This window comes from Pieris brassicae, chromosome 13 (genome assembly GCF_905147105.1).
Source record: "Pieris brassicae chromosome 13, ilPieBrab1.1, whole genome shotgun sequence".
In the NCBI taxonomy this organism is placed as follows: Eukaryota; Metazoa; Arthropoda; class Insecta; order Lepidoptera; family Pieridae; genus Pieris; species Pieris brassicae.
Window position 1 is genome coordinate 2869970 of NC_059677.1, and position 26847 is coordinate 2896816.

At 35.4% G+C, this 26847-nt stretch overlaps 2 protein-coding genes across 7 annotated transcripts in view; both read right to left on the reverse strand.

Moving 5' to 3' along the window:
• Window positions 1-11802, reverse strand: part of LOC123717617 (extended synaptotagmin-2-B) — a 31751-nt gene extending 19949 nt beyond the window's left edge. Inside the window, exons 1-10 of one of the 3 annotated variants that reach the window (XM_045673698.1) lie at window positions 11545-11802; window positions 11109-11188; window positions 10791-10886; window positions 7485-7682; window positions 6310-6351; window positions 5398-5538; window positions 4635-4711; window positions 3325-3391; window positions 1261-1406; window positions 328-448 (exon numbers count right to left, since the gene is read on the reverse strand). In XM_045673698.1, coding sequence (XP_045529654.1) covers window positions 328-448; window positions 1261-1406; window positions 3325-3391; window positions 4635-4711; window positions 5398-5538; window positions 6310-6351; window positions 7485-7682; window positions 10791-10877 — 879 coding nt within the window. In that variant the 5' untranslated portion in view covers window positions 10878-10886; window positions 11109-11188; window positions 11545-11802. The remainder of the gene's footprint in view (window positions 1-327; window positions 449-1260; window positions 1407-3324; window positions 3392-4634; window positions 4712-5397; window positions 5539-6309; window positions 6352-7484; window positions 7683-10790; window positions 10887-11108; window positions 11189-11544) is intronic. The other 2 variants (XM_045673696.1, XM_045673697.1) reach the window with 2 other exon arrangements.
• A 6549-nt stretch (window positions 11803-18351) lies between these two features.
• The window catches only part of LOC123717779 (NAD(P) transhydrogenase, mitochondrial-like), a 36530-nt gene continuing 28034 nt past the window's right edge, over window positions 18352-26847 (reverse strand). For all 4 annotated transcript variants that reach the window (XM_045673961.1, XM_045673962.1, XM_045673964.1 and 1 more), the window contains exons 17-23: window positions 24962-25179; window positions 23613-23764; window positions 22992-23145; window positions 22529-22633; window positions 21194-21313; window positions 19877-19968; window positions 18352-18504 (exon numbers count right to left, since the gene is read on the reverse strand). In XM_045673961.1, the coding sequence (XP_045529917.1) occupies window positions 18358-18504; window positions 19877-19968; window positions 21194-21313; window positions 22529-22633; window positions 22992-23145; window positions 23613-23764; window positions 24962-25179 (988 nt within the window). In that variant the 3' untranslated portion in view covers window positions 18352-18357. The remainder of the gene's footprint in view (window positions 18505-19876; window positions 19969-21193; window positions 21314-22528; window positions 22634-22991; window positions 23146-23612; window positions 23765-24961; window positions 25180-26847) is intronic.

The following is a 26847-nucleotide window of genomic DNA, read 5'->3' on the forward strand; positions in this document are numbered from 1 at the left end:
GCGATGAGTATCTTCATGTATGGCTCTATATACCTTAGGTATTTGAAACCTCAAAAGCAGAGGGTTTGCGTAGAAAGGCAGGCAGGTCTTTTGACGTGCCAGCTTCCTTCGCCTCTACAATGGTCCACATATCCAGTCCATTGGAATTGGAGATTCCAGTCGAGAGCCTGGTAATGTTACTTGGATACCTTCGGAGCGTACTGACCACTTTCAGCTTGTTATCCTGTCAATTGGCGACTCCATTGGGGCCTAAATATCGCGAAGATTGGACGAAGGCGGTCCACATAGACCTGGACCGATATAAATACACCATAAACAGCTGGTTACCTCAGGATCCGGCATCCGTAAGTCGACAGTTGGTATTTCATCGCTGAGTTTGATCGGCAATTTGTTTGGCAACACCATCATTTTAGCCACTTGCTCAATGATGCAACGACGTAAAATGTCACTGAAACGTTTATAAGCTTTCAGATAAATACAGCTTTTAACTGTATTTGTGCGTGTTGGGGTTTTTGAAGTTATACTTTTTTTGGCGCGTTAGGGAAAAATTTACAGTTAGCATAGTCAACATTGTAATATAAAAAATGACCATTATTCAAATTATGTAGAATTTTTTTTTATTTGTTTTCTACAAACGATTGTCATCCTGGTACGCCAAAGAACGCACGAAGGACTTCTACCGCGTGTACATAAGTACACACACATGGTTTTTTTATGTAACAGGAGGCAAACGGGCAGGAGGCTCATCCGATGTTGAGTGAAATCGCCGCCCATGGACACTATCGATGCCAGAGGGCTCGCGAGTGCGTTGCCGGCCTTTCAAAAATTGTACTCAGTTCTTGAACCCTAAGTCGAATTGGTTCGGAAATACTTCAGTGGGCAGCTGGTTCCACATAGTGGTGGTGTTCGGTTAAAACTGTCTTAAAAACGCTCAGTTGTGGAATGACCGACGTCGAGGTGATGCGGAACCATGTTAACACCTATTTGTGCATAAAACATAGGATCTACACCAGGTACTGTAGGTAATTAACAAATTTCTGCACCTGTTTCGTGATCATTTTTTTAATAGCCAAGTAGGTGATCAGCCTCCTGTGCCTGACTTTGACTCTTTCGGCAGTTTTCTCGCGATGTTTCCTTCACAGTGTTAAATGCACAGTGATGATTAGAACGCATGACAAGATTGAGAAGACGCACAAGGCATAGGTACATCACTGCGTAACCGCAGCCAGCTTTAACAGCATTTTCAATGGCGTAACTAACCTGAATCCCGGCATATCCAGAATATCAGCTGCTCCCACTAAATTGAAGTCTATGGACGGATTATTTAAGAAGAACACTTGGAGACCACCAACTAAAGGAATTTTCGTTATCAACGGCTTCATTATTACACGAAGCATGCCGTGTATCTGAAATATATATAATAATTGGCTTAAAGTTAAGTTAAGATTACAGTCACCCATGGACATAACACCAAAAGTTTTGCAAGTACGTAGCCGGCCTTTAAGGTAGGTCACGAACAATGCTTATAATTGAATAGTTATCGCAACAGCAAGTAAACATCGAAAACTTTAACAGACTCGTTGTAAATATGCATACACATATGTACACACATGCATAGCTAATAGAATTAATCTCAAAGCAATGATCAATCGTCTCCTTAATTAACATTTTTTTTATCTTAGGCGCGACAAACAGCCCCTGGTGCAGAGGCTGTTTCAGCGCAGAGGAATCAGTCACCCACGTAGTCCTGGACTGCGAGGCTGTGGCTAATCAACGTGCAGAAATCCTCGGAACAATGAGGTCGCTCCGTGAAGCGTGAAGGAGGCTTTAGCAGAAGGAGCTAGGCTGTAATACGGACCTATTGAGCGTCTAAGAGCGGAAACTGAGTTCACAAACCATAACCATATGTCATACAGAAAAATAGTTAGACAGCTCTTGAAAATGACTTTCGTTGACGTTCTACTGGCCTAAAAGTAGAGATATGCAAAGGATTATAGAATTGTATGTACGAGCTGATAAAAAGTTTGTCCTATTATATAGGTATCCTTTATAAGTATAAACATGTTTAGGTTAAGCAGTATTTCCCACCGTGGGGCTCAAGCACCTGATGGGGGTAATTTGAATTTTAAGGGCTGATCGACAGCTGGATATAACACAACATGGAGACTTTAGACTGAAATTGGAACCCAATATAAAATCTCTGTGCAGGATCTCACAAAATTAACTAATTAAGTGCACAGAAGTCTTCTGTGCTTGTGGAAGGAGCTAGGCTGGCTAACTTAGCCAGTACTTTACGCACAACGGACCAATTATGAGTCGAAGTGCGGAAAATGATGAGTCCACCAACTATTACCATTAAATTAATATAGAAAATTATTTGGAATTTGAATTCCAGTTATTCATTACGTTTTGAAGTTTACTTAATGTTAACAATCTCTTAGTAATTTTTTTCCTAAAAACCTATAATTACAATTTCGTAAGTGAACAACAAAAAAATTAAATTATAAATTATGTATGTTACATAAGAATTTTAGAAGACTCGACTCCCATATTATGTCAAAATTGTATATGTTTATATGACACTCACGAATCTTGCTCACATGTCGGTTTTCTTACGTTGTTTGTATTGTTATTATTAAGTAAATGTTATTTTGCAAAGCAAAACTCATCAAACCACAATAGTTCGCGTTTTTAGCAATAGATGGCGAGACTCGCTAATAATAATTTACTTAAACGCGCTTACAAAATACGTTCATAAAAGTGTATAATTGTTTTTTTTCCATTACTGGTTATTAAAACTTACTTAATACCGTGACACGAAAGAATAATTTGAATTTGATTTACACTTCGGTCTAAGTAACACGTGGTTGGCTATGCTAACACCAAAAATTAATAAAATAGGAATAATTGAATATCACGGTATTTCGTTTACTACAAAATAAATTTAATTTATACTTTAGCCTCAATAACACCTGGTAATCATGATATTGAATTGTAGCTTATGTGACACGTTTGTCGGTTTATCATAGCCGTGCCATCTATAGATTACTTACTCAATCCAGTCGAAAAGTATCGACATCTGTTAGAATCTTTTGGAGTTAACAGATAATTGTGACTGTCAATTAATTATAGACAAATAATTTGCAATAAAATAAAATTGCGACCATAATTAAAGATCTAAGCTATCCTATCTCTTAAGTTGGACCAGTTTGCTCACAGTGTGCCAATTTAATTTAAAATCGGTTAAGTAGTTCAGGAGTCCATCGTGACAGGAGATTTATAAGGAATTATATTCGTATTCATAACATAATTTCTATTAATTACCTGCAAATCTTTGATACCTCCTCTTATTCTTTGAAGGACGAATGAAATATCGCAATCTCCAGCGTAACTGAAAAGAAATTGTAATCATTGTACTACTACACCAGGTTGCACATAGTACATATACCTAATGTCTCGACCTTATAGAGGTGAGTCGTACTCGGTACAAGACAGACCTAGTCTCAGGAGTACAAGTACAAAAATACTAGTTCCACGCGTATTTATAGATACCATTCGTTAAGTATCCTTTGGATATGCTCCACAGAGCACTGAACATATAGGAATTAGGTACCATAAAGACTAGTTTTTAATGGCAACTAGATGATCAACTTTCGGTTTACTTTTCTGTGCCTGACACGTAAACATGCCTATTCCTCGCCATATTATCATACAACGTTGCATTATAAAACCATAATTCGCTAATTATCCAGTCGAGTTTCCCAACGTGGAGGGAGCTTCTAAAATCTTAAAAAATTGCGTTACGTTATACTTTAACTCTATATAATTTATATTATAATTATTCTTCAATAAGTTTTGACAATTTACACACTGTTTCGTTAAGAATTGTTTTTTATTAAAAAAAATATGTGTTGATTTAGTTATGAAAGGATTGGTTTTTGTCCTGAGAAATACAAAAGTATTTCGAAGCGTCAAAACGAAAATTCTATTATACAATCGTGTGGAGCATTCTAGAATATGGTAGTTGTATGGAGGCCGCATTACACGACGCATATGTTACGACTCGAAAGATTACAAAAGAGGTAACTGTGGCATCTGCTTTTCTCCAGGCTGCCATGTGAAACCAGGCACTTTAAGATTTTCTCATTGGAGAATCGCAGAAAATTAATTTTCTTTAATTTTTTTTTTTAATTTCGTGTACTCTCCATACTCCAGGCATCCCATTAATCCATTTGTCCAACCTTTCCGTAGAACGGGTTTTGGTCAAAGTTAATCAATATCCAGATTAAGTTTTATCCCATTAGTTTTTTTTAAAATCAGTATTTTTTTTTTGTTTAATATTTGTAGGATAAGTGTTTGTCGGATTAAAAATTGTATTTTGTGGTTAATTTACCAATGTATGTGCCGAGCGTTGGCAAGCGTTTATCAATAACAATAAAGGCGTTACCTTCAGAGAAATTGCAGGACTATATCTACTAAATTCTTTCTCCATATCTACCCTGTTGCAGTTAATCTATTTTCATCATAACGTAAATACTGAGACAGCGACGATAATCATAAAGCCAGGTTAACATTTAATTAACGTTATCACCAACGCAATCAACATAACAATAGACAAATATCGTAAAACTCACAATAAATCCACATCCATGATAATTTCATTTCTCGAAAGATTTTTATCGTAGACTTTTACGCCTCCTACTCTTGGTGCCTTTAAGAAGAAAAATGTTTTTTTTAAATAAATATTAACGGACTATAAACATTCTTAATTTGTTAAACTACCTAACATAGCAATGAGAAAATGTCAAAAAACATAATTACAGGTTTTTAGTTGTGGGCCTCAGATTTCTGTATATGTTTCATCGATTAATCAATGTAATAGGCAAGTAGGTGATCAGCCTCCTGTGCCTGACACAAGACCTTGGGTCCAAAGCAAGCCTCGCGATGTTTTCCGTCACCGAGCGAATGTTAAATATTAAAGTGAATTGGTAAACAGCCGGGGATCGAACCTACGACTTCAAGGATGAGTCGCGGTGAAGCCAACGAAAGACAGTGACAATTAACACTTTTAAAATGGGATTTGCAAAAATTAGTTCCAATAGTTTCCGAGAATTATATTTTGTTGATTCGGTCATGCACTCCTTGCGTAAGCTGATTTGCTGCAATGTAAACTTCTCTTATTAGAAAAAATAAGCAAAGCTCTCAAATAGTACATAAATGTATTAATATTTTGTAGCAATCTTCAAAAATGCATTTCGTTTCCAAGCATGTGTGGGTAATATATGCAAAAAAGTAAATGTTGACGGTAGTCACCAAATAAAAGAATCAAAGACCTCCCACCCTATAGTGCTTACGTAATACTTGAACAAATTAAAAAAAAACTAATAAAGTACTTACGATAGTACCAAGTATCATACGCTCGAACTTAAAACCATTGAGCTTAAAGTTGGCCAAGCTTTCAGCGACGGCAGGTTCAATTGTCTCCTTTAATATGGTTTTCGCGTAGTGGTTCACATTTGGCCACACTTGGAGGAGGATCTGAAAATAATTGGCAAACAGCCTTTCCCTCAATTTTTTTGTTTCTAGTACAATGGCTTAACAGGCAGGAGGCTAACCTGAAGTTAAGTGACACAGTCAATGGACACTCAATGCCAGAGGGTTCGCGAGTGTGTTGCCGGCGTTGTAAGAATTTGTACGCTCTTTTTTTTCTTGTTGGTTCCACATAGTATGCGGCAAAAATTGCCTTGCACAAACGTCGAGCTGATACGGCTGATACGGTTACGGATTTCGTATTCTGCCTCGACGTCCGATGATGAAACTCAGCTGCAGATATTAATACGAACAACTCCTCTGAACGCTCTCCATGCTAAATGTGAAAGACGATGCAGAGTGACCCCACATCTCAAGGATCGCCAAAGGATCAAGCCGCTCGAAGACGGATTTTTTAATGTACATAAGTGTACTTTTTTCACAGGGTTCTTAGAAATGCTGATTTCCTTACTATTAGTCTACTTATCAATAACGTGTTGTACGTTATTTCAGGTAATTGTACTCTTTATGAGAACAATGAAGTACTTAAAATATACTTAATTTCGTATGTGATTTTTTAGTCGTAAATAATTTTTCTTTAAAAGGAAATTATCGCTTGAATCTAAATATAGATTGTAAAGCTGTGCAATTGAGATACTAAATCTTATACAATAATGAATAAAAATATATATTTTTTTGTATATAAACTAAAACTTGCTTTGATACTAATTGTAAGGGTGGCAACCCTAGAACCGCAGAATAATATTGCAAATATCTTACCCTGTTCAGCCACTCAGCACGTTCCACATCCGGAAAGAAGACCTAGAAAAGGTACATAAATAAAATACCAAAATGTGTGCGTGTACTAGTGTACACACGTAAGAAGTGAAACTTCTTTATGACCGTATTTTTCGAAAAATTATCTGCTTTACAGAAATTAATTAAATAAAGTTTTACAAAAGGCTTTTATTATCATAGACATGAATACAAATAATACAATTATTTCATTTTACCTTATTACTACTAAGATTATTACAGAATTTCATTAACTGTAATAGAATTATTACTATCATTATTATCGTTAGTATATATTTTTGTTATTAATGGCCTCGAATCTCTTCAAATCAACCGTGGTAGGGACATGAAAATGATAGGCACGTAACGGAAAAATGTGACGCGTAACCTAAAAATGTCTGCTTACGTAATACTTGAACGGCCCCATAAGAACTTTTAAACACATTCTTAAACTCTCATTTCAATAGTTATTATAATTTTCTATAAAATACTAAAAATTTACTTTGCCGAAGCCGCGTACAAATTGTTTGAAGAAGCCTATTAAGTATGAGGGCAACTATTTAACCAATTATCGTCTAAAATTCGTAATGTTAGCGTGTTTAACCAATTCAAAAGGCATTAAAGATACATGTCAGAGTGAACCCAGTAGAACCTGTATATATTAAGTTTCTCATGTAAATAAAATACATTTTTTGTATTGAGAAATAAAGTTCTTTAAACATTGGGATAGAATGAAAAGCAAAAGAACATAGATGGGGCGTTGGAGGGACATAACAAGGCTGAGAATAGGGATTATGGCGACATTTGCAGGAGTCCTTTGTCGAGAGACAAGCTGTATAGTTGTAATAATATAAATTGATAAAATGTGGTGTCACTAAATCCATTTTGGGTCTAGGCCTCAGATTTCTGTATCTGATACATGACGATTTGTCAATCTAATATGCCTGACACACGACGTCGACTTGGTTTAAGGCAAGCCGGTTTCCTAACTATTTCGAGCGAATGTTTGCGCACATAGAGTCCATTGGTGCATAGCCGAGGATCGAATCTATTAACCCAGGGACACGCTGAAGCAATACCAACACTGCTCTGCTAATTTTATTGATATAACTATAATTAATTACATACAATTTGAGTTCTCATACAGTCTACATTCTTACCCAAGCTGGAAGATCGTCAAGCCGTGCCAACACCACGTCCTTCTCCGATGAAACAGCAACGACTTTCGCGAGGTTCCTCCTATATTCATTCTCCCTTCGCCACTGGTCTCTCAATACTGAGAGAACAACTGGTCCAATCAGCCATGCCACACTCCATTGCATGTAACCGACTAGGTATACTGCTCCCACTATTGATACCTGAAGAACAGTGGTAAAAGTGCTTATTCAGTTAAGAGATTTTTTTAAATTTATTAAGTTGGCGCCTGGTAAATAGTACCGGTGACCTCAGTGCTGGTGATTTTCGAGGAAATGCTGCCAGCGTTAAAGGAACATACTGCCACAGGGAACTAACTTCTAAAATTTGTTTTAATTGTCTTTTTATTAATTTTTTATTATTATTAGTATTATGTAGTTGAAAGTTTAATTTTTAATTATTTTTTTGTGAAATTTATGTTCGCCGCAATTGTCATGTATTTTAGAATATATATATTGTAAAATGTACTATAGAAAATGCAAAATACACAATGTACTTTAATAAATAAACAGCCCTAATCTGTATTACATTATCGTAACACTATGAAGATATTTAACTTTACACATACCCGTTCAAGTACTAAGCCAACAGAGTTCGCTATGATACGGTACAAAAGGAAAATCTTTATTAGATTTTAATAATAATCATAATTTATTACAAGAATATGGTACAAAAAGGTAGTACAATAGTAAGTTCGCATATTCTGCCACACACAATGGCGCGCAAATTTGTCTTTAAAGGAGGTTTTACGTTTTACATTATTATTCATATGAATTTGTCAATTCCTATATTATTTGTATCGTACATATGTACATATGCAGTGTTTTCACGGAAATAATCATTTATTGAGTAATATATTTCTTCCATAAGTGATACACCAAGTCGATTTTTAAAGACTCTAGTCGGAAGATCTATTAATTCTTTGGGTAAATTATTCTAAACCTTAATTGCCATACAAAAGTTCCTAAAAACAGTTCCAGATTGATTTTTGGCACAGCCAATTTCTCCCCATATCTACTTCTTACTTCGACTTAAAAATATGTATGTTTCTGTGCACGAATTGCGCATTTATAAAATATAAATACCGAAAAGAGACAAAGTTTTGAGCTTCTTAAATAAAGGTACGCAACTATCAAGACAGTTTGGTCCACAAATTGCTCTAATACATTTCTTTTGAGCCTTGGACCCTATTAACTACTGAATTAATAATAGGATGTAGAAAATATATTTTTTTTTATTATGTTACACGAGAGTGTACTAGAATTCCATGTGCGTTGGCTAGTCTCTTCCGTTCAGTACTTGACGTGAAATACGAGACATGTCAAAATATTTTTTTAGCATACAGGAATTTCGTATCCGTCAACATTGTGGCCGGTGCTCTCTAACTGTCTCTACAGAGCTGGTATACCAACCTCTAATTACTATTCATATCAACCAAGGGTCAACGATTTGTTCCATCTTAGGGAAGCTTCAAAAATGTTTTGAGGAGTCACAGTTCGAGTTAAATCTTGTTTCTCTTCACAATATAGGGGGGGTGGGTGGTACAATGAGGGGAGGCTTATCTGATCTTAAGTAATATGGACTACGTACTCTCTTGGAGGGCCCTAAATCTAGGTATCTGGTAGTGGTGGTGAGCGGCATACACGTCTTGTATTTTGGACGTATGAGAACATCAGCCTAAAACTCTGGTGACTCAAGATTAACCGTTTCAAATCGTAATGATTAACTATACTTAAAATTTCAGTCACTAAATTATTTAGCTATATATAGGTATATAATATAAATAGCATAAGGAAATAAAATTGATTAGATATAATTGTTTCCTTAATGTGGTTATGTTCCATGGGAAAATTAGCATTTAATTTAAAATTTATTATATTTAATTTAAACAATATTTTTACCTATGAAATGAAAATGTCATATAGGACTGTATGTTTATACAAAGATAATGATAGATTACTTTATCTGAACAAATAATAATAATAATCTTAGTCCTAAGCGAATCTGAATGGTCTAAGTTGTAATGAGTGGTTCTTGTGTCAGTCATAAGTGTATTATTCGCAAAAGCTTTTTTTTATTTAACGGACAGGAGGCTCACGATACTGTAAAGTGATACCGCCGCCCTTAGACTCTCTCTCGCGAGTGCGTTGTCGGCCTTTTAAGAATTGGTACTCTAAGAAGGTTTTCTTGAAAGATCCTAAGTTGAATTGGTTTAAGGTTTTCAGCGCAGACTACCAGACTACGAAAGGTGCGTCCACCACCGAATTCCAAATGTTCTGATGATGGACGGATGGATGGGGATTCTCCACAGCGGAAATGTGTAACACCCCGGGGTACAATTAGCCTTAAATTAAGGTTTTAGATCTATTTAAAAAATGCGTAATATTTGTTTTCATTACTGAAAAATTATTAACACAAAAAACGTGTAAATACGTGTTTTTTTATTTATCAAAAACTATTAATACAAAAAAATGCGTGAATAATATTTTTTTTCAACTATAGTGACATGTCACAATAAAACGCCAACTAAAAAAATCTGTCACTAATAGCGTAAAAAACACCTTTTATAACTGTTCTAATTTCAAATTGGGTTCTAACAAATTATCTCATACAGTTAACGGTAAGTCAAGGTTACTTTAAGCATTGGTAAGAACCAATCCAAGGTTGGTGACTCAAAGAGCCATGTACGGAAATGTAAGCCTTAATAGGTTCAAATAAGGACGATAATGTGTTATATGTATTCAAAATGTCTGACATCATTGCATTGCTTGGGTGTTGCCTGAATGTATTCATGTATATGGTAAATAAGTGCGCGCGCCTACCTTGATAGAATGCTAATATGAAAAATATAATTATCTACACTTTATTGCACCCACAGAATAATACACACACACAATACTAACGCGAGCTATGAGTCCCGGATGTCAAATCCAATATGATTACTTTGGTGTAGGTTAATTTAGAATAAATACTTGCGGATAACAGTGAAATAATTTTATAAATCGGATCAGTTGTAGTTTAACCATTACAAAGACGAAATTTATGTTCTTTATTATATTAATGTAGATACTGCATATGAAACAATTGACCAAGGGTAATGTTGTGGGGGGGAAATGCAATCTTATCAAATTTTTATTGATTCTTTGTTTTTATTTAGCTATAACTAAATTATGCCCAACATAATTTACACAATATATTTCAAGCTTATTGATGTTGAAATGGAAAATTCCCAAAGTAAACTGCAATAAGCTCAGTGTATATTAAAAACTTACCTTTTTAAAGAATCTGTAGATCATAGACAAGACGTTGGTATCGCCATCATTGCTCACAGGCAGAGCAAACTTGCTATTTTCAGACATATTGTTTGCCTAAAAAAATTATAAACATAAAATTTTCCCTTAACTAAACTTCTTATAAGACATCTAAATTTTTCATTTATAAATATTGAATGTAATGTCAATCACACTTTCCTAATATAAATGATGATTCATTTGAATATTGGAATGTCAACAAAAAGTCGCAAAATATCAAAACTACAAGCAAACATAACCCAATATTTGTAATAAAACACACATGATTCATACACTTACTTTTTTAATCCATACACATTGTTCTCCACACAATGATAATATTTTTAACTTTAAAACTGGTATAATTTTTTATATTTTACCTGTAAATTATTGTATTTCTTACATTTTAATATCCATGACATTTACATATTGGAAATTTACTCGATTTTTTTTTAAATTAAAACCTAATAGATTGTTTATATTCCGGAATATATATATCTTTACTTAAATATTCAATAAGATTACTTTATCTTAGTATCAGGAAATTCCTTAATCCTAATAAGAACGAATAGCTAAGACATGACTAATATGTTTTGTACGCTTTATTTAAAATGACAAAAATTCACTCTCAAATTTTGAAACTAGGGAATTTTTACGGACTAATTGGAGAAGACTAAAATTGCTGTGTGTCATTTTTATTTATAGGTTTTATTTTTAAACTTGAAATCAAACTTACCATACTCGCACTATTTGTTTAGAAGATTCATCTGCTGATTATTCCGGCTGGTTTTAATGTGTACAAATATATACAACCTCTTTGCTTGATTTGTAAAAAATACAATAAACAAGTGCTAAACAACACTTGAGCTTGACACGGCTGAGCCAGATGTGAAAATTTAAAATAAAATAAATTTTTGGTGAATATGTCACTGTCAAGTTAACAATTGTCAGACTTACGTATTGCAATTGTGCATAGTATTGTTCTATCTCGGAATCTCATGGCAAATAGTGAAATAAAAATTTGTTATGGACAATATTGGAGAAATTGGATTAAGTGATTTCATTGATGCTTAAAATAGTTTTAAGTATTAATGAACATGAATTATATTAATTATTTGTATGACAATATATTGTTATACATCGCGTTCTTAAGATAGGATCATATGTCATGAACAAAAATCAATCGTAAATAATAAACTATAACCTCACTAAACTAGAAATCGATGCCATGAACAAGCTCTACGAGCATTTTTTACTCACAAAATCTCAATAGCGGTTAACAGATTCCGTACTTTGATTTGACGTATGACACTTTACATCGCCATATAACAATCTCATTTTTTAATTTTTGTTTTATGATATTCCGGTTGAAGCCATTGTTCAATAATTATAAGTGCGCCTTCAAATTTGTGGCAACGTGCTGCGCGGCGACAGTGCGGTTTCAGCGCTGCGGCCGCGCTATTTTGTAAATAAACAACGCGCGATTGCAGCGCTATACCCGCCCTGCGGCCTGGGCTCGCATCAGTTCATCCATCGATTAGTGATCGCGCACGTATTTTTTTGTACAATACTTGTAACATGAACATGATCGAAAATCAGGTTGAAGAATTTATCGATGCGGTTGAGAGCCGTCCTGCGATATGAGATTCGAGGTCCGACAAGTATAGCAATAAAATTGAAGAAAAGGCTTGAGAAGAAATATGCAATAAAATTATTGAGAATTCATAAAGAGAAAAAATAAGTATATTTTTAACACAATTATTTTATTGCATTCATTCATTCTTTTCATTACTTGACATGACAATTCTCCTTCTGGGCTAACAAAATGAATTCTTTTTCGTTTAATAGTAACACTAACAGTGTCTTAATATTATGGCAATAGTTTGACTTTATGCCAGTTACAAGTAAAGGTTTGGTTGAGAAGCAGCGAAGTTCAAAGGCAAACATTATGCTGAAATTCAACCCAGGATCCCCAGTAAACCATGGTTCTATGAGATTAAAAGTTCTAAAGTTGTCACCTTTACTTCGTAAAGGTTGGGAAACTACACGCGAAAAAAAATAAACAAAGACATTGAAAGAAAACAAAGTGATAAGCTAGTTAAAAATAAAATATGTACATAAACATATTATTATATCTTAATATTATTATTTATTATGAAAGAAGATAGAACAGTGTTTCTTCGTCAGAGTCCATCGTGGAAATATGTACTACGCTACGATTCTCAAACTTAGCGACCGCAGTGCGGCAAATTTGAAGACGCCCTACCCTATGAGACGAAGAATTAAGAAAAAAATTATTAATAACTGAATTTGTCATTGTTTTGTAAAAAAGTGCCGAAAACATTAGGTAAATCATTTCTCTGGGTCGTTTTTGCACTATTTTCTTCAAGCTTCTGTAATTAAAGCTTTTGAAGAATTAAAGAATTTAATGGATATACACACGTCTGTAAATTTTTCAAGTATAAATTTTTGTCCAGAATCAATTAATTTACACAGAAAAAAATCCGCTTCGTATTCAAAGTCCAAAGCTGTATGCAAATTTTTGGATATTTTTTGAATTGGAACGGTAAGAATTTGAGATAAAGCGATTCCAATCCAGGTCCCTCTATATCTGTTGATTCTGTTCTGGAACCGCCCTTAAATACTATTTATTAATACGTTTATTTTTACCATAATATATGTAGCGTCAGGCCCCGACATTGTTAAGATAACAACCACAAAGTTTTCTCCCAATCACTAAAGTAAAGATTTCAAAGGCTACTCGGTAATTACGTAACGTGTGCACCGGGCAACGGTCGATGAACGACTGCCTGAGTTTTTTTTTTGACAATGGAATCTCGCTGTTGGCCTTTACAGCTCAGCTCGGGCTGTTTTGGCGAGCGTAACTCGGCCAGAATGGCGTTTTTATCCCGCGGCTAGCGCAAGGGCGTCTCCTGTGAGACTCGAACCTCGGCTTGGGCCGTCGCGGGGTGGTCAATCGCCTGAAGCTCACTGGAGTGAGCGAAGTACGAAGTAAAGGTCCTCGCCTTCCCCGGTGAAGGCGGTTTTTTAACCCTAATCTGTGTATTTTTATTTTTATTATTATTGGCCGCGCGTGTGGCTTTTGATTTATCGTTTGCTACAGTAATTGGATCGTCCGGATCCGTTAGAATGTGTCGGGGCCTCCTCCGAGCCCTTTTTGTCGGGAAGGAGTAATAGTTGATGCTATTACGCACCAGCGGATTGGGATGGTGTTTAGCCTTGTCAAAGCGGCGTGCGAACGCCAACTTCATCCATTGGGCTATGGTAGGGAGCTCCAGGTCGTGGTGGAGATCGACGCTTCTCACATAGAAGGGCGCACCGGTCGCGATTCTCATGAATCGCGACTGAAGCACCTGTAGCCGGTGAATATGGGAGGGGGCACAATGCGCAGAGACTACGCTAGCGTATGTCATGCACGGTCGGATGCAGGCCTTGTACAGGGTCACCTTGTGTCTGAGAGACATGTGACTCCTTTTATTTAGGAGGAAATGGAGGCGAGAGAGGACAAAATAGGCCTTCTTGCGAACGGCGGCTATGTGCTTACGGAAAGACATGCCGCAACAGAAGGGGCGAGCCTGAGTTGTGCGCTGCTTTATATAGGTTCTGTAGTTGGGATCGAGAAAAGCGTAGCAGTTCTCTTTGCCAGGGGCAACCCCGGTGCTATCGCTAGGGATAAATTTCACCTCAAGACAGAGGTAACCCTATACGGGCAAGCCATTCCATGGCAAAAGTCCGTTAAATATCTAGGAGTCACGCTCGATAGCGGCATGTCTTTCCGAAAGCACATAGCCGCCGTTCGCAAGAAGGCCCATTTTGTCCTCTCTCGCCTTCATTTCCTCCTAAATAAAAGGAGTCAAATGTCTCTAAGACACAAGGTCACCCTGTACAAGGCCTGCATCCGACCGTGCATGACATACGCTAGCGTAGTCTTTGCGCATTGTGCCCCCTCCTATATACACCGACTACAGGTGCTTCAGTCGCGATTCATGAGAATCGCGACCGGTGCGCCCTTCTATGTGAGAAACGTCGATCTCCACCACGACCTGGAGCTCCCTACCATAGCCCAATGGATGAAGTTGGCGTCCACACGCCACTTTGACAAGGCTAAACACCATCCCAATCCGCTGGTGCGTAATAGCATCAACTATTACCCCTTCCCGACAAAAAAGGCTCGCAGGAGGCCTCGACACATACTAACGGATCCGGACGATCCAATTACTGTAGCAAACAATAAATTAAATGCCGCCCGCGCGGCCAATAATAAAAATAGCCAATCTCAGATTAGGGTAAAAAACCGCCTTCACCGGGGAAGGCGAGGTCCTTTACTTCGCACTTCGCTCACTACAGTGAGCTTCCGTCCTGCCCTTCAGGCGATTGACCGCCCCGCGACGGCCCAAGCCGAGGTTCGAGTCTCACAGGAGACGCCCTTGCGCTAGCCGCGGGATAAAACGCCATTCTGGCCGAGCTACGCTCGCCAAAACAGCCCGAGCTGAGCTGTAAAGGCCCTTAAGGCCAACAGCGAGATTCCATTCAAAAAAAAAAAAAAAAAAAAAAAAAAAAGATCGAGTGACACATCGTACGATCGTTCGACTAATCGCCCGTTGCACGTTGTTTTACAAAACATTGATAGTGGCGCCGTCATATACATATAAAAAAAACATAAGGTTACATAAGTTATTAGGCAGGCGGCCTTATCGCTAACAAGCGATTTCTTCCAGGCAACCCTAATATGCAAATATAACTAAAATTAAATAAAATCCAACGAAAAAATATAAAAAATAATATTGTTACGAAGACGGGTCGACTGCAATGTTTCTAGATTTTTCCACTACTTGAGAGAACTTTTCAGCAGGCTGAAATATGATTTCTGACCGTTTCAGGAGAGGGTCAATCACATATTAGAAAATTGTAAATTGAAATTATACAATATTATTCCCAGGGATATATAAGCGAGCCGAAACGCGACTAGTAATAGTATTAGAAGTGCGCGCAGCGAGTAGAGACCGCGTCTCCCCGCGTGCTGCAGCCCCCATCAAGGGCTGTCTGCCCGCCCCCGTACCAGCAGGACGCGAACCACCACACCACCTGGAGGGACCCACCACCGAACAGGACAAATCATGCCCCTCGCGAGGGAGGATGTAGGAGTAATCAGACTAGTAACTTTAGTTTTGAATGCGATATCAAGAGAGAAACACTGAAGCAATTAAGTAAATACGAGTGATAAAGTACTGTGTGAAGTTTGTACTCATAAATTCCTCATTAATTACCAAGAAATAAACCCTTGAAGAAATCTAAGGCTTTTCTATCCAATCACCTAGCTCGTAACAATATGTATAAACAGACATGTAAATGCTCTGCCAAAGGTTAATTGACTCACAATTAATATATATAAGTAGTAGTTAATTACGAGGCACAAGAAAAATGATCAAAAAGAACATTATTATTATGTTATATACCTAAAGAAAATTATTTAAACCAAAATCACCATATTGTAGAATTCATCTAGATTTAAAAGCTGAGTTGGCATCCTTCCAACTGAAAATTTCAAATTTATTATTTTCAGCACATTGTAAAGTAAAATATGGATTAACATTGAATAAAAAATATTTTGCTCTAAAGATTTTCTAACACTAAAAGCACTACAACTAATTCAGGATTCGGTTCCTTGAGTAACAATTGTTTTGGATTGGTAGGCAATGAAAAATAATACCTGCGGTTATATGGGTAATCAAAAAAGGCAATTTCTTATACATTTATTTCATAAGTAACACATACATAATAAAAATTAATAAAAGCTTATAATGATTTTAGAATATTGCTACAAAATCTCATGCATTGATTTGAATTATCTCATTAATTTAATGGAATGTGTAAATTGTAAAAAAAAAAATTTCATTAGCGGTTCTTTCTTTCCTACTTTTCTAGACTTAAATGTCTCGTCCTGTAAAATAGTGGCTATATTCTAACAAAAAAGACATAAATTGTGTTTCAAATAAGATAAGGATTGATTTGTGCCATATGAATTCATGAGATGGCATTTTTTAAAAGTAAATGACTCGGTAAAGCCCAATAAAACAAACCAACCAAACATAATTTTTTTTTCAAACTACATTTGACATTCGCAGATGACAAATGACATTACTATCCTTATTTAATTAAGATATTTATTAATTATTTTCCCCCCGTACAATTAATTATTTTTTTCAGTCTTTACATTTCAAATTTCCAATATAAACATAATAAATACACTTTATAAACTGGTTGTTGAAAAAAATCTGCTTATGTCTATAAGACTATTGCTATAGAAACATTCTTCAATATATGTGTAGCGATTGAAACAAAAGTACATTTATGTTGTATATTTTGCTATGTTCTATTTTTTCTAATATAAAAATATTTATGCATATTTTTTATTTCTAGTTGAATTTAACTTTATAAATATTGTCCACCTTTCTTTATTTTAAATCTGATAGATTAGTAATATTAAGTCAAAATTGTTTTCTAGTATATAAAGGATATTTAAAAATAATAGTTTTGCTATTTTACAAAGAAAATATACTAAAAACTTTAAAAAAATATTTTCTTATAAATATAAAATATTATTGCAAATACAAAATTTCCACTTTTCCTTATGTAAATATTAAAAATGTTTATTTGAAAATATAAAAAAAATTCCATATTAAAATAAAATCTAGCTTTACTAATAAAATATGTAACTACTTAATTTCTTTCAGTCCAATTTGATTTTTTATAATTTTATATATTGAGAACCTAAAAATACAGTCTAAAAATTTTATAAAATACCGCCTTGAAATAAACATAAAATTTATACATTTTGTATGATTTTCATAAATATAAAATAATTTTTCCAACTGTGAGAAAAAAATAGTTATAATTGGAATTATTCATCTGTGCATTTTTTAATAAAAGTTCAATCCATTTGCGGGTTTTTACAATTCCAATTTTTTTATAGAAAATATCAATCAATGTTTCAAAAAACAAACTTTTTAACTTACAAATTTAAAAAAAAACAGCCAAAACAGTTTACGACATCGTTTAGAACAACATACCGGTTTTAATGACCAAAATCAAAGGTCCCCGAATTCTATGTATTAGGTACTCAAAATTAAATAAATAAAAAAAAATGTTATTCTATTTAATTGGTACTAGCCTGGAGTGTGAAGTTTTATGTGCTATTTTGTTGCTATTAGTTATGTTATATAGGTTTTGTAATGCCTTCTTTTGCTGTGCCCTAACAGGGTCCATAATATTGTACCTAGCTTTAAGCCTCTTAAACATCTTTTGTAACGTTATGGAATGCAAATAAATACATGAATACTTAACAACGTTATCGGTTTTTACGACCATATATAAGGAGTTCCTTCGATGTCGTTATAATAAATTTTGGCTGTATTTGCTAAATAAATTTAAATTTTTTCGATATATATTGTTTCCCTGATTTACTTATTAAAGCATTGAGCTAAAAAATATATATATTTCTTTGAAGTGGGAAAATTTGGAGTCGAGTTTATCCAGTCAAATGCTTTATTTTATCCAAAAGTGCGTCACACGTCTTCTTCGCGTCTCCTAGTAACATAGCTGTGTTCGGATTGTAGAATATTGGATTATCTACAGCAGCATAACCGACACCCATAGATCTCTTCATGACCACAACCTAAAAAAAATATATATAAATCTCCTGTCACGATGTTTGTCCGCGATAGACTCCTGAACTACTTAACCGATTTTAAATTATATTGGCACACCAGCTTAGATCTTTAATTATAGTCGCAATTTTATTTTATTGCAAATTATTTGTCTATAATTAATTGACAGTCACAATTATCTGTTAACTCCAAAAGATTCTAACAGATGTCGATTCTTTTCGAGTGGATTGAGTAAGTAATCAATAGATGGCACTGCTATGGTAAACCGACAAACGTGTCATATAAGCTACAATTCAATATCATGATTACCACGTGTTATTGAGGCTAAAGTATAAATCAAATTTATTTTGTAGTAAACGAAATACCGTGAAATTCAATTATTTCTACTTTTTTAATTTTTGGTGTTAGCTTAGCCAACCACGTTTTACTTAGACCGAAGTGTAAATCAAATTCAAATTATAGTGACGATAATACAGTGAAATTACTCTTTCTTGTCACGGTATTAAGGCTAACTAAAACCACATTAAGGAGAAACGAAGTTCGCGGGGGCAGCTAGTATATATATAAAAATTATAATGGATGCAACGCTAACAAGCGATCTCTTCCAGGCAATCCTTTTATAATAGGATGAGGGTAGGGAGAAAACGCGAGGCACGGTCGGTGATTGCCGTGTTTTCGACACTTTAAAGACATAAATTGTATCTGGTGTTATGTACAATTTTGAATTATTTCGGAAATAACTGTGTTGAGGGGTATGTTTTTTCTAATTATTATTTTAATATTTGGTTTTATTCTGTTGTGATAGCTGTAATGTTTTCTTCCTTTAGTGTTAAAAACCCATAACATGGTACCCAACGACTGAGATTAAGCTCTACCGACTGAGCTAGCAGGGCATAGGGAATTATTAAGAGAAAAACTTAAAAAAAAAAAACGCTGACTACTTGGCGACGTCGCCAGTTGTTTGCATATGTTTGTGTGTTTGTCACTCACTCACTCGCCAAGCAGTTGCCGCTTTGCCGACATAAACTCATTCATCCAATGCGATTAGTGACATCTTCAGATAATTGAACGTCTTTCAGTCTATTTTCTCAAATCTTCATAGAGTTTGAGAAAAATACAGCTTTCTCTTCAATTCGATACCCATATTTTAGGCTTTTTTCGTTTCATCTTTTTGCGACGCTGGTAACATAATATAATAACATTGCAGTCATTTTCACGCCGATTTCTGACAGTCGAGACAGAACTGGATGCATTAATGACGCGATTTGGGGGTGCAGGGACGGCAGACCTAGTCATGGTAACGTCGCCATGACATCTTGGTGAGGTATGACCCTAAAACTGATATAAAAGTGTATATTTTAAACAATTCTTTTATTTTACCTGATTTGCTTTCCACACTTTAAGAACTGGCATTCCTGCGATTGGTGAGTTCGGGTCATCTTCAGCTGCACTGTTCACTGTATCATTGGCACCTGCAAATACGAATTGATGACATTTCTCTTAAATACTTTTGTAATTTCCTTGTAACAAAGCTTTAATGAGATTATTTTTATTAAAACCAGTTTCATACCTTAAATTTGATGAAAGTTGTATTTAAAAAAAAAATAATCAGGATTTAATAGTTTGAGAGATATTGAGATATAAATAGCTAACATGTTTGACGATGTGGGTATTAAGAAAAACACTTTTTGAACGGATTAAAGCTATGTATTATTATTAAAAACTTATAATTATTTACATAATTCAATAACATAAATACAGATAACACAACATTCTCTGCAGCTGTGATACTTTTAACACCTTTTGTCTTCGGTCACCGTGACCACACACGCTGAAAAGCACGCGAAACATCGAAGAAAAAAAAATGAGAATTATGTAAATAATTATAAGTTTTTAATAATAATACATAGCTTTAATCCGTTCAAAAAGTGTTTTTCTTAATGTGTAAAAGCTATTTTAACAAAAGACAATACGATGTTAGTATTTATAGAAGAGTGGTCAAACGGGCTGACGTCCTGATATTCAATGATGTCGCCCATGGGCACTCATCTCTATATTATAATCTCAAATCACAACCTCGGTCTAGCGCTGTCAAATATGTCAAACGTCATACGGAATTATTGACGTTCTCGAACGGGCATTACACTACAACGCGCTCGCAAGCGCGTTGCATTAAGAATCGGTACGCTTTCGAAAATTAATTACGCTAATTGGTTCGGAAGTTTTTAATTGATAAAAATAGTATGTAAAAAGTTTAGCGTATGAGCATTCAACAATAAATCACACAGCGCACTGGCGCACCCACTACTGCCAGGTTGCCTGCGTGCACGCACACATACGCACGGAAAAAGCAAGATTATGTTTTGATTTGACATGTAAATATGAAAATTTTAAGTTATTACATAATATGTAAAAGCAGAGCTGGCTAGTTGCCTCAGCGTGCGACCCTCGTCCTTGAGGTCGAAGGCTCAATGCGGTTCACCAATGGACTTTCTGTCTATGTGTTAATTTAACATTAGCTCGAACAGTGAAGGAAAACATCGTGAGGAAACCGGCTTCCTTTAGATCACCTTGCCTATTAGATTGAAAAATTATCATGACACAGATACAGAAATCTGAGGCCCAGCCCTAAAAAGGTTGGCGGTTTTGGCGCCAGTGATTTTTTTACATGTTAATAAAAATTAGATTAGTGTTTACCTATAACAAGAACTAAATCAGTCTCAGGGAACTCTTCGTTAATCTCCTCCATCTCAAACACGTCGTCATATGGAACTCCAGCCTCCGCCAATAAAACGTTCAGTTGTCCCGGCATCCGTCCTGGAAATATATTTACGATGTTATCTTAAAATCTTAAAAGGGAGGCCGGGCTGGGTGGGCCTTGTAGTACCTGGAAAAAGTCCAGGAGGTACTAGAGAAGAGCCCTAGTAAGCATTTGATGAAGCAAGAGAAGGAACGACCATGGCAAGTGGAAATCCGTGCTCTCTGCATATACACAAGGGAAAAGGGATTTTAATTACTTGCAGTAGCCGGTTCGAGGGTTTTTATGTTCAAGTTCTTATGCTTAAAAGGATTATTAAGTATCCATAGTGCAAATTAACTGCACTATAAGCATACCCCACACACACACACCTTCACGTACGTACACACTTTTACACTAACACAGATCACAGCCAAATTAGGCATTACTCAGTTAAATGTAAATAATTTTTTCCCCTTTTTTAAATGTTTCAACCTTTTTGTATTTATTATGTATTCCGTCTTTGGCTATATTTTTATACCCCACACACACACCTTCACGTGCATACACATTTACACTAACACAAATCACAGCCAAATTAGGCATTGCTCAGTTAAATATAAATATTTTTTTCCCTTTTGTAAATGTTTCAACCTTTTTTGTATATATTATGTGTTCCATCTTTGGATATATTTTTAAGGTAATTGTTAGTTTTTATATATTTTATGTTAGATATAGGACTTCGATATAAATACCTACAGTAGTTTCCTTAAACCTAGCAGGAACTTAGAAGTTATATCTTGTAAGAAATTCTTCTTGTACGAAACTAACCTAACGACCGGATTCACACACCACGCACTTTTTAAACTACTATTTATCAAAGAGAGGATATAATAAGTTTAGATAAATCACACTAAGAGCAAAACGTTGAAAACTTCTACAGAAAACATTCAACGTAAGTTTTTTTTAATGACGTCTCGCTGTTGACTTCGACAGCTCAGCTCGGGCTGTTTTGGCTATCGTAACACGGCTGAAATGGGCTTTTCCCTGCGACCAGTGATTGGACAACTGGAGTGAGGGAAGTACCTATTATAAGGAACCTAGCTTTTAAAAGCTCTGTCTGGCGTTGCCGCGCGTGCGGGATTTAATATTTTATTAGCTATAATGATTGGATCATCCGGATGCGTTAGAACGTGTAAGGATTAAAAACTTTGATATGGCCACTTACAGTAATGAATACAATTGCTGAACAGCACCTGTACTGAGTTATTATTATTACGTATTATAGAAATTACCTGCTACGGGATGAATGGCGAAACGAACTTTCTTGCCGATATCTTTTAAAATGTTAACCAGCTCCGCGATTGGATATTGCGCCTTGGCGACACACAGTCCGTAACCTAAAAATAAATAATAAAACTTAACTTAAAAAGTTCTTGTTGAGAATCTCCGGCTCGAAGGACCAAAAGTTGTGAAGGAAATAGACATTATGAACTAAAAAACTTTAATACACTTAAGTATTAATTAATTTAGCACTATTACATAGACTACAATTCTGTTCAAAGTTCAATATATTTACAAATTATAAAGGTAATATAAAAAAATGGGTTTTTAATAAAAAAAATAAACATCCAGAGACGCGCTGGACCGAAATCAGTGAAAACTCCAGACGCTTTCTTGCTGCTGATTAAAAAGAGATTTAAAAACATAAACAAAATTAAACAAAAAGGTAGTAACAAGCTGTGGAAAATTTCTTACCTGGAGTAATAATAATATTGGAAGCACGATGAATCAAATCGGCAACAGTATCAACATTCATCTCGGTATGCGCAGCTCCAGCGGGACGGGCAGACCCACCAGTAGTGACACCATAACCACCAAGAATCACATTCGGCAGGGAACGATTCATTGCCTAAAATATAACCAGCTAAAGATTTCTCGTAATACTTTTCAGTTAATTCTTTTTTTAATAGGAATGATCAGCCCTCTGACTCTTGAAGAATTATTTATTCATTTATTAACACTTCGTTACATGACAATACCCGCAGCTGAGTTTCATTATCGGACGTCAAGGCAGAATACAAAACACCATCCGTATCACCTCGACGTCCGTAGTTCCACAACTGAGCGTTTTGGCAGTTTTTGCCACGCACCACCACTATGTGGAGCCAGCTGCCCACTGAAGTATTTCCGAACCAATTAGACTTAGGGTCCTTCAAAAGTGCGTACCAATTCTTGAAAGGCCGGCAACGCACTTGCGAGCCTTCTGGCAATGTGAGTGTCCATGGGCGGCGGTATCGCTTCACATCAGGTGAGCCTCTTGCCCGTTTGCCTGCTATTACATAAAATAAACATAAAAATAAATAGACTGTTACTGACCTTGCACATAATATATGAAAGTATAGCTCCCGAGCTGCCTATGAGTGCACCAACGATCGTCATCAGAGAATTATTCAGCATAAAGCCTTCAGCACACAGGGCCCAGCCAGAATAACTGTTTAGCACTGTTATTACTACTGGCATATCGGCACCTAAAAAAAACTTATTAGAGCCTGCCGAATGATTTCAGTATACAGTGTGTTAGCTTCTAATATTTATTTAATTAAATTCTTAACATTTTTATGAAACATATTCTTAAGAATCTTTCTACAAGTGCGAATGTGCAATAGTTATTCATTTGACTCGTTCGGTTGTTAACGAGTTGCTACGAATTCACACGACCATCTTCCCGAAGTGGGATGGTCGAGTCGGAGGAGGGAGTTGCGATTATAAAAGAAGTTGTGACACATGCGCACGGGCTTTTTCTTGGTACAAGTTTGAAGTTATACAGTTCACGTAAAATCAGTGAAGTAAATTATATTGAATTAAATCATCATTGAAGTGTTTAATTTCCTACCCTAAGAACTAGATCAACTACCGCTAACAAGTGTACCCATAAAACGTCGAAAATACACGGCTTTGGTTGGTTTCGCTCGTCTTCCGTACAATGATACTGACATAGCATTACACCCATCCTTAATAACGACAATTAAATAATAAAAAGTACTTTTGTATGTTGCCGTAATTGCGGAATTGTTAACGTTCTTTAGTCGCTTTATTGTCCTAGCCCGTAATAAGCTCGACTGACGGCATCATACGTACCGAACTTTTTAGAAAATCAGTTATTTTCTTTACATATTGGGATTTCTTGCACATGCTTCAGCAGGAATGTATAATTTAATATCGCAAAAATTAATAAATTAAGTAAAATACAACATAATTTCATGAACAGCAAATTAAGTCAGGCGAAAATAACAAGCCGATTGTGTAGTTCTTAGTAATTATATTATATAGGCTCATGTAAAGACTTATAAAGCGTGTACTAAAGCATAGTCATAGGCATAGTTGCCATGGTTACGAGGTCACACTTAACACAGCTACGAACATGATATATAGTTCAGGTTTTAGAAGGTCTAATTTGTCCAACAAAAATCGCAGAAAAGAAAACAAATTTTAACACAGTCAGTGCGCACGTCCGGCGCAGGCGCCGACCAGAGAGCTACTGCAGTGTGAACTCAACTCAATTCTACGCACTACTGACAAATTGACTTTAACGCATTGACAACTTACAAACTGTAAGATTTCGTGATGTTGCCATTCTAATAAAACTAATGGCATCGTGTTCATGACATAATCTCTAACAAATATATTTTGAAATTATAATACATATAGGAGCCATGTGTACTTACCTCCGATAGCAGCGGTTAGAGTCAATCCCTGGATCCCGCTCAATACAGCGGCCGCAGACAATAAGGGCAGGCCGGGGGCATCCGGCATCGCTATTAGGGCTCCTCCGCAGCCCAAAGACCCCGCCAAAAGTCCAGCGTTAATCGCATGACGCCCTGGCAGCAACAATGGCGCCGAGGATAACGAGCCTTGGAGTTTTCCATATGCTATTAATGAACCCCTATTAAAAAAAAATTGGTAAGATAACCGTCGAAACTTACTTATGTGGCCAACGTAACGTCATTTGCGCAGTAAAAATGAAAAGAAATTATAGGTTTGTCTTTTGTTAACATAGCTTTTACACATTGAAAGAAAACACTTTTTAACCGGATTGAAGGTATGTATTGTCACCGAGACCACGCACGCCGTAAAGCACGCGCAACGTCGGAAAATTTTAATTATGTAAAATAATTGTAAGTTTATAATAATAGTTTCAATCCGGTTATAAAGTGTTTTCTTTCAAATTATAGTTTGTGACAAAACTGAGTCACGTGTCACAATACGTAGTATCTAAATAATCTTATAATTTTTTGCTACTAATATTCAATCCTAATAATGTCTCGAGTTACATCGAAGACAGTCTATATGCGAAATATATATTTCTAATTTAAGAATGTTAATACGTCATTTTTTACTTTTGTTTACAAGCATACTACGTCACACGCCATCTTGCCTAGACATAATATGCGTAATGGCGGCCAAACTTTTTTTTTATTTTTAACTAAACATATATAATAAATAATAAAACATAAATAATAGATTTAAATGCTTTTAAATCTATTAAAAGGTATATTGTTCTGGTTAAAAAGCGTTATTTGTATTCTTCTTTTATTATTATAATTGATTGTTTCAAGACGTATGATCATGAGGTATTGGCTACAGGTGCTTACAAAAATCTATTTCAATTATAATTCATTTATATATATATAAATAAATGAATCCCTATTCCCCTTGGTCACGGCATCACGCGTAAAGGGCTGGACTGATTTCGATAATTATTTTTTTGTTATGTTTGTCATTGTCAGGTGAAGGTTCTTATAAAAGAACAAATTCAGAAAATTTCGCGGAAAATTAGAAAATTTAAGAATACTTTTGTTACGATAGCAAAGTAGTTTTCAATGCACGCTGCATTTACAATTCAAACTTTTTTCATGTTATGACATAACATTGGCAGAATGCGTGCTGCAAATATCGTTAAAGAGAATGTAAGACTGAATATCGTTTAAAACATATTCTTCAATCGGAGTTATTATATTGATGAAATATAAATAAAATAATTTCAGTCAGTGTTTTTCACATGGCCAGTTATATGTCGCCTGTTCCCATGTCGGAATATCAACTAAACTATTTATATACGTGCCAGAAAAACCAACAAAGAACGTTGTATATCATAAAGCATTTTTAGTTAACTATACCAATTCGAAATCAATATTCATACTTAAGACAGGTCTGTCAGGTCCGCTAGTTTCGCAATAAATACTTGGCGATTAAATAATGACGCAGCAGTTATTACCATACAACTTCTCACCCTTTAGACATATGGCAAACATTTTTTTTAAATTGAAATTTACGAACGTGCATTTAACTGATGTTCAAAAATTTGCGTTACCTAAATGAATAACTTATTTAAGAATATATATGTATACGTTAAAAAATATTTTAAACACTTTCCATTGAACTTAATTAAAACAAGGTCTCAAAGGCTGGCAACGCATGGGCTGCGATGACTGGTTTTTAGATTTGGCCCCTATCTTCTCACCTCTATTATTCTTTATGATCTGCTTTCTAATTTTGGCGTCATGGCTACTTTATTAGATGCTGCATCTAAACCATAACATGGTGGTTACTG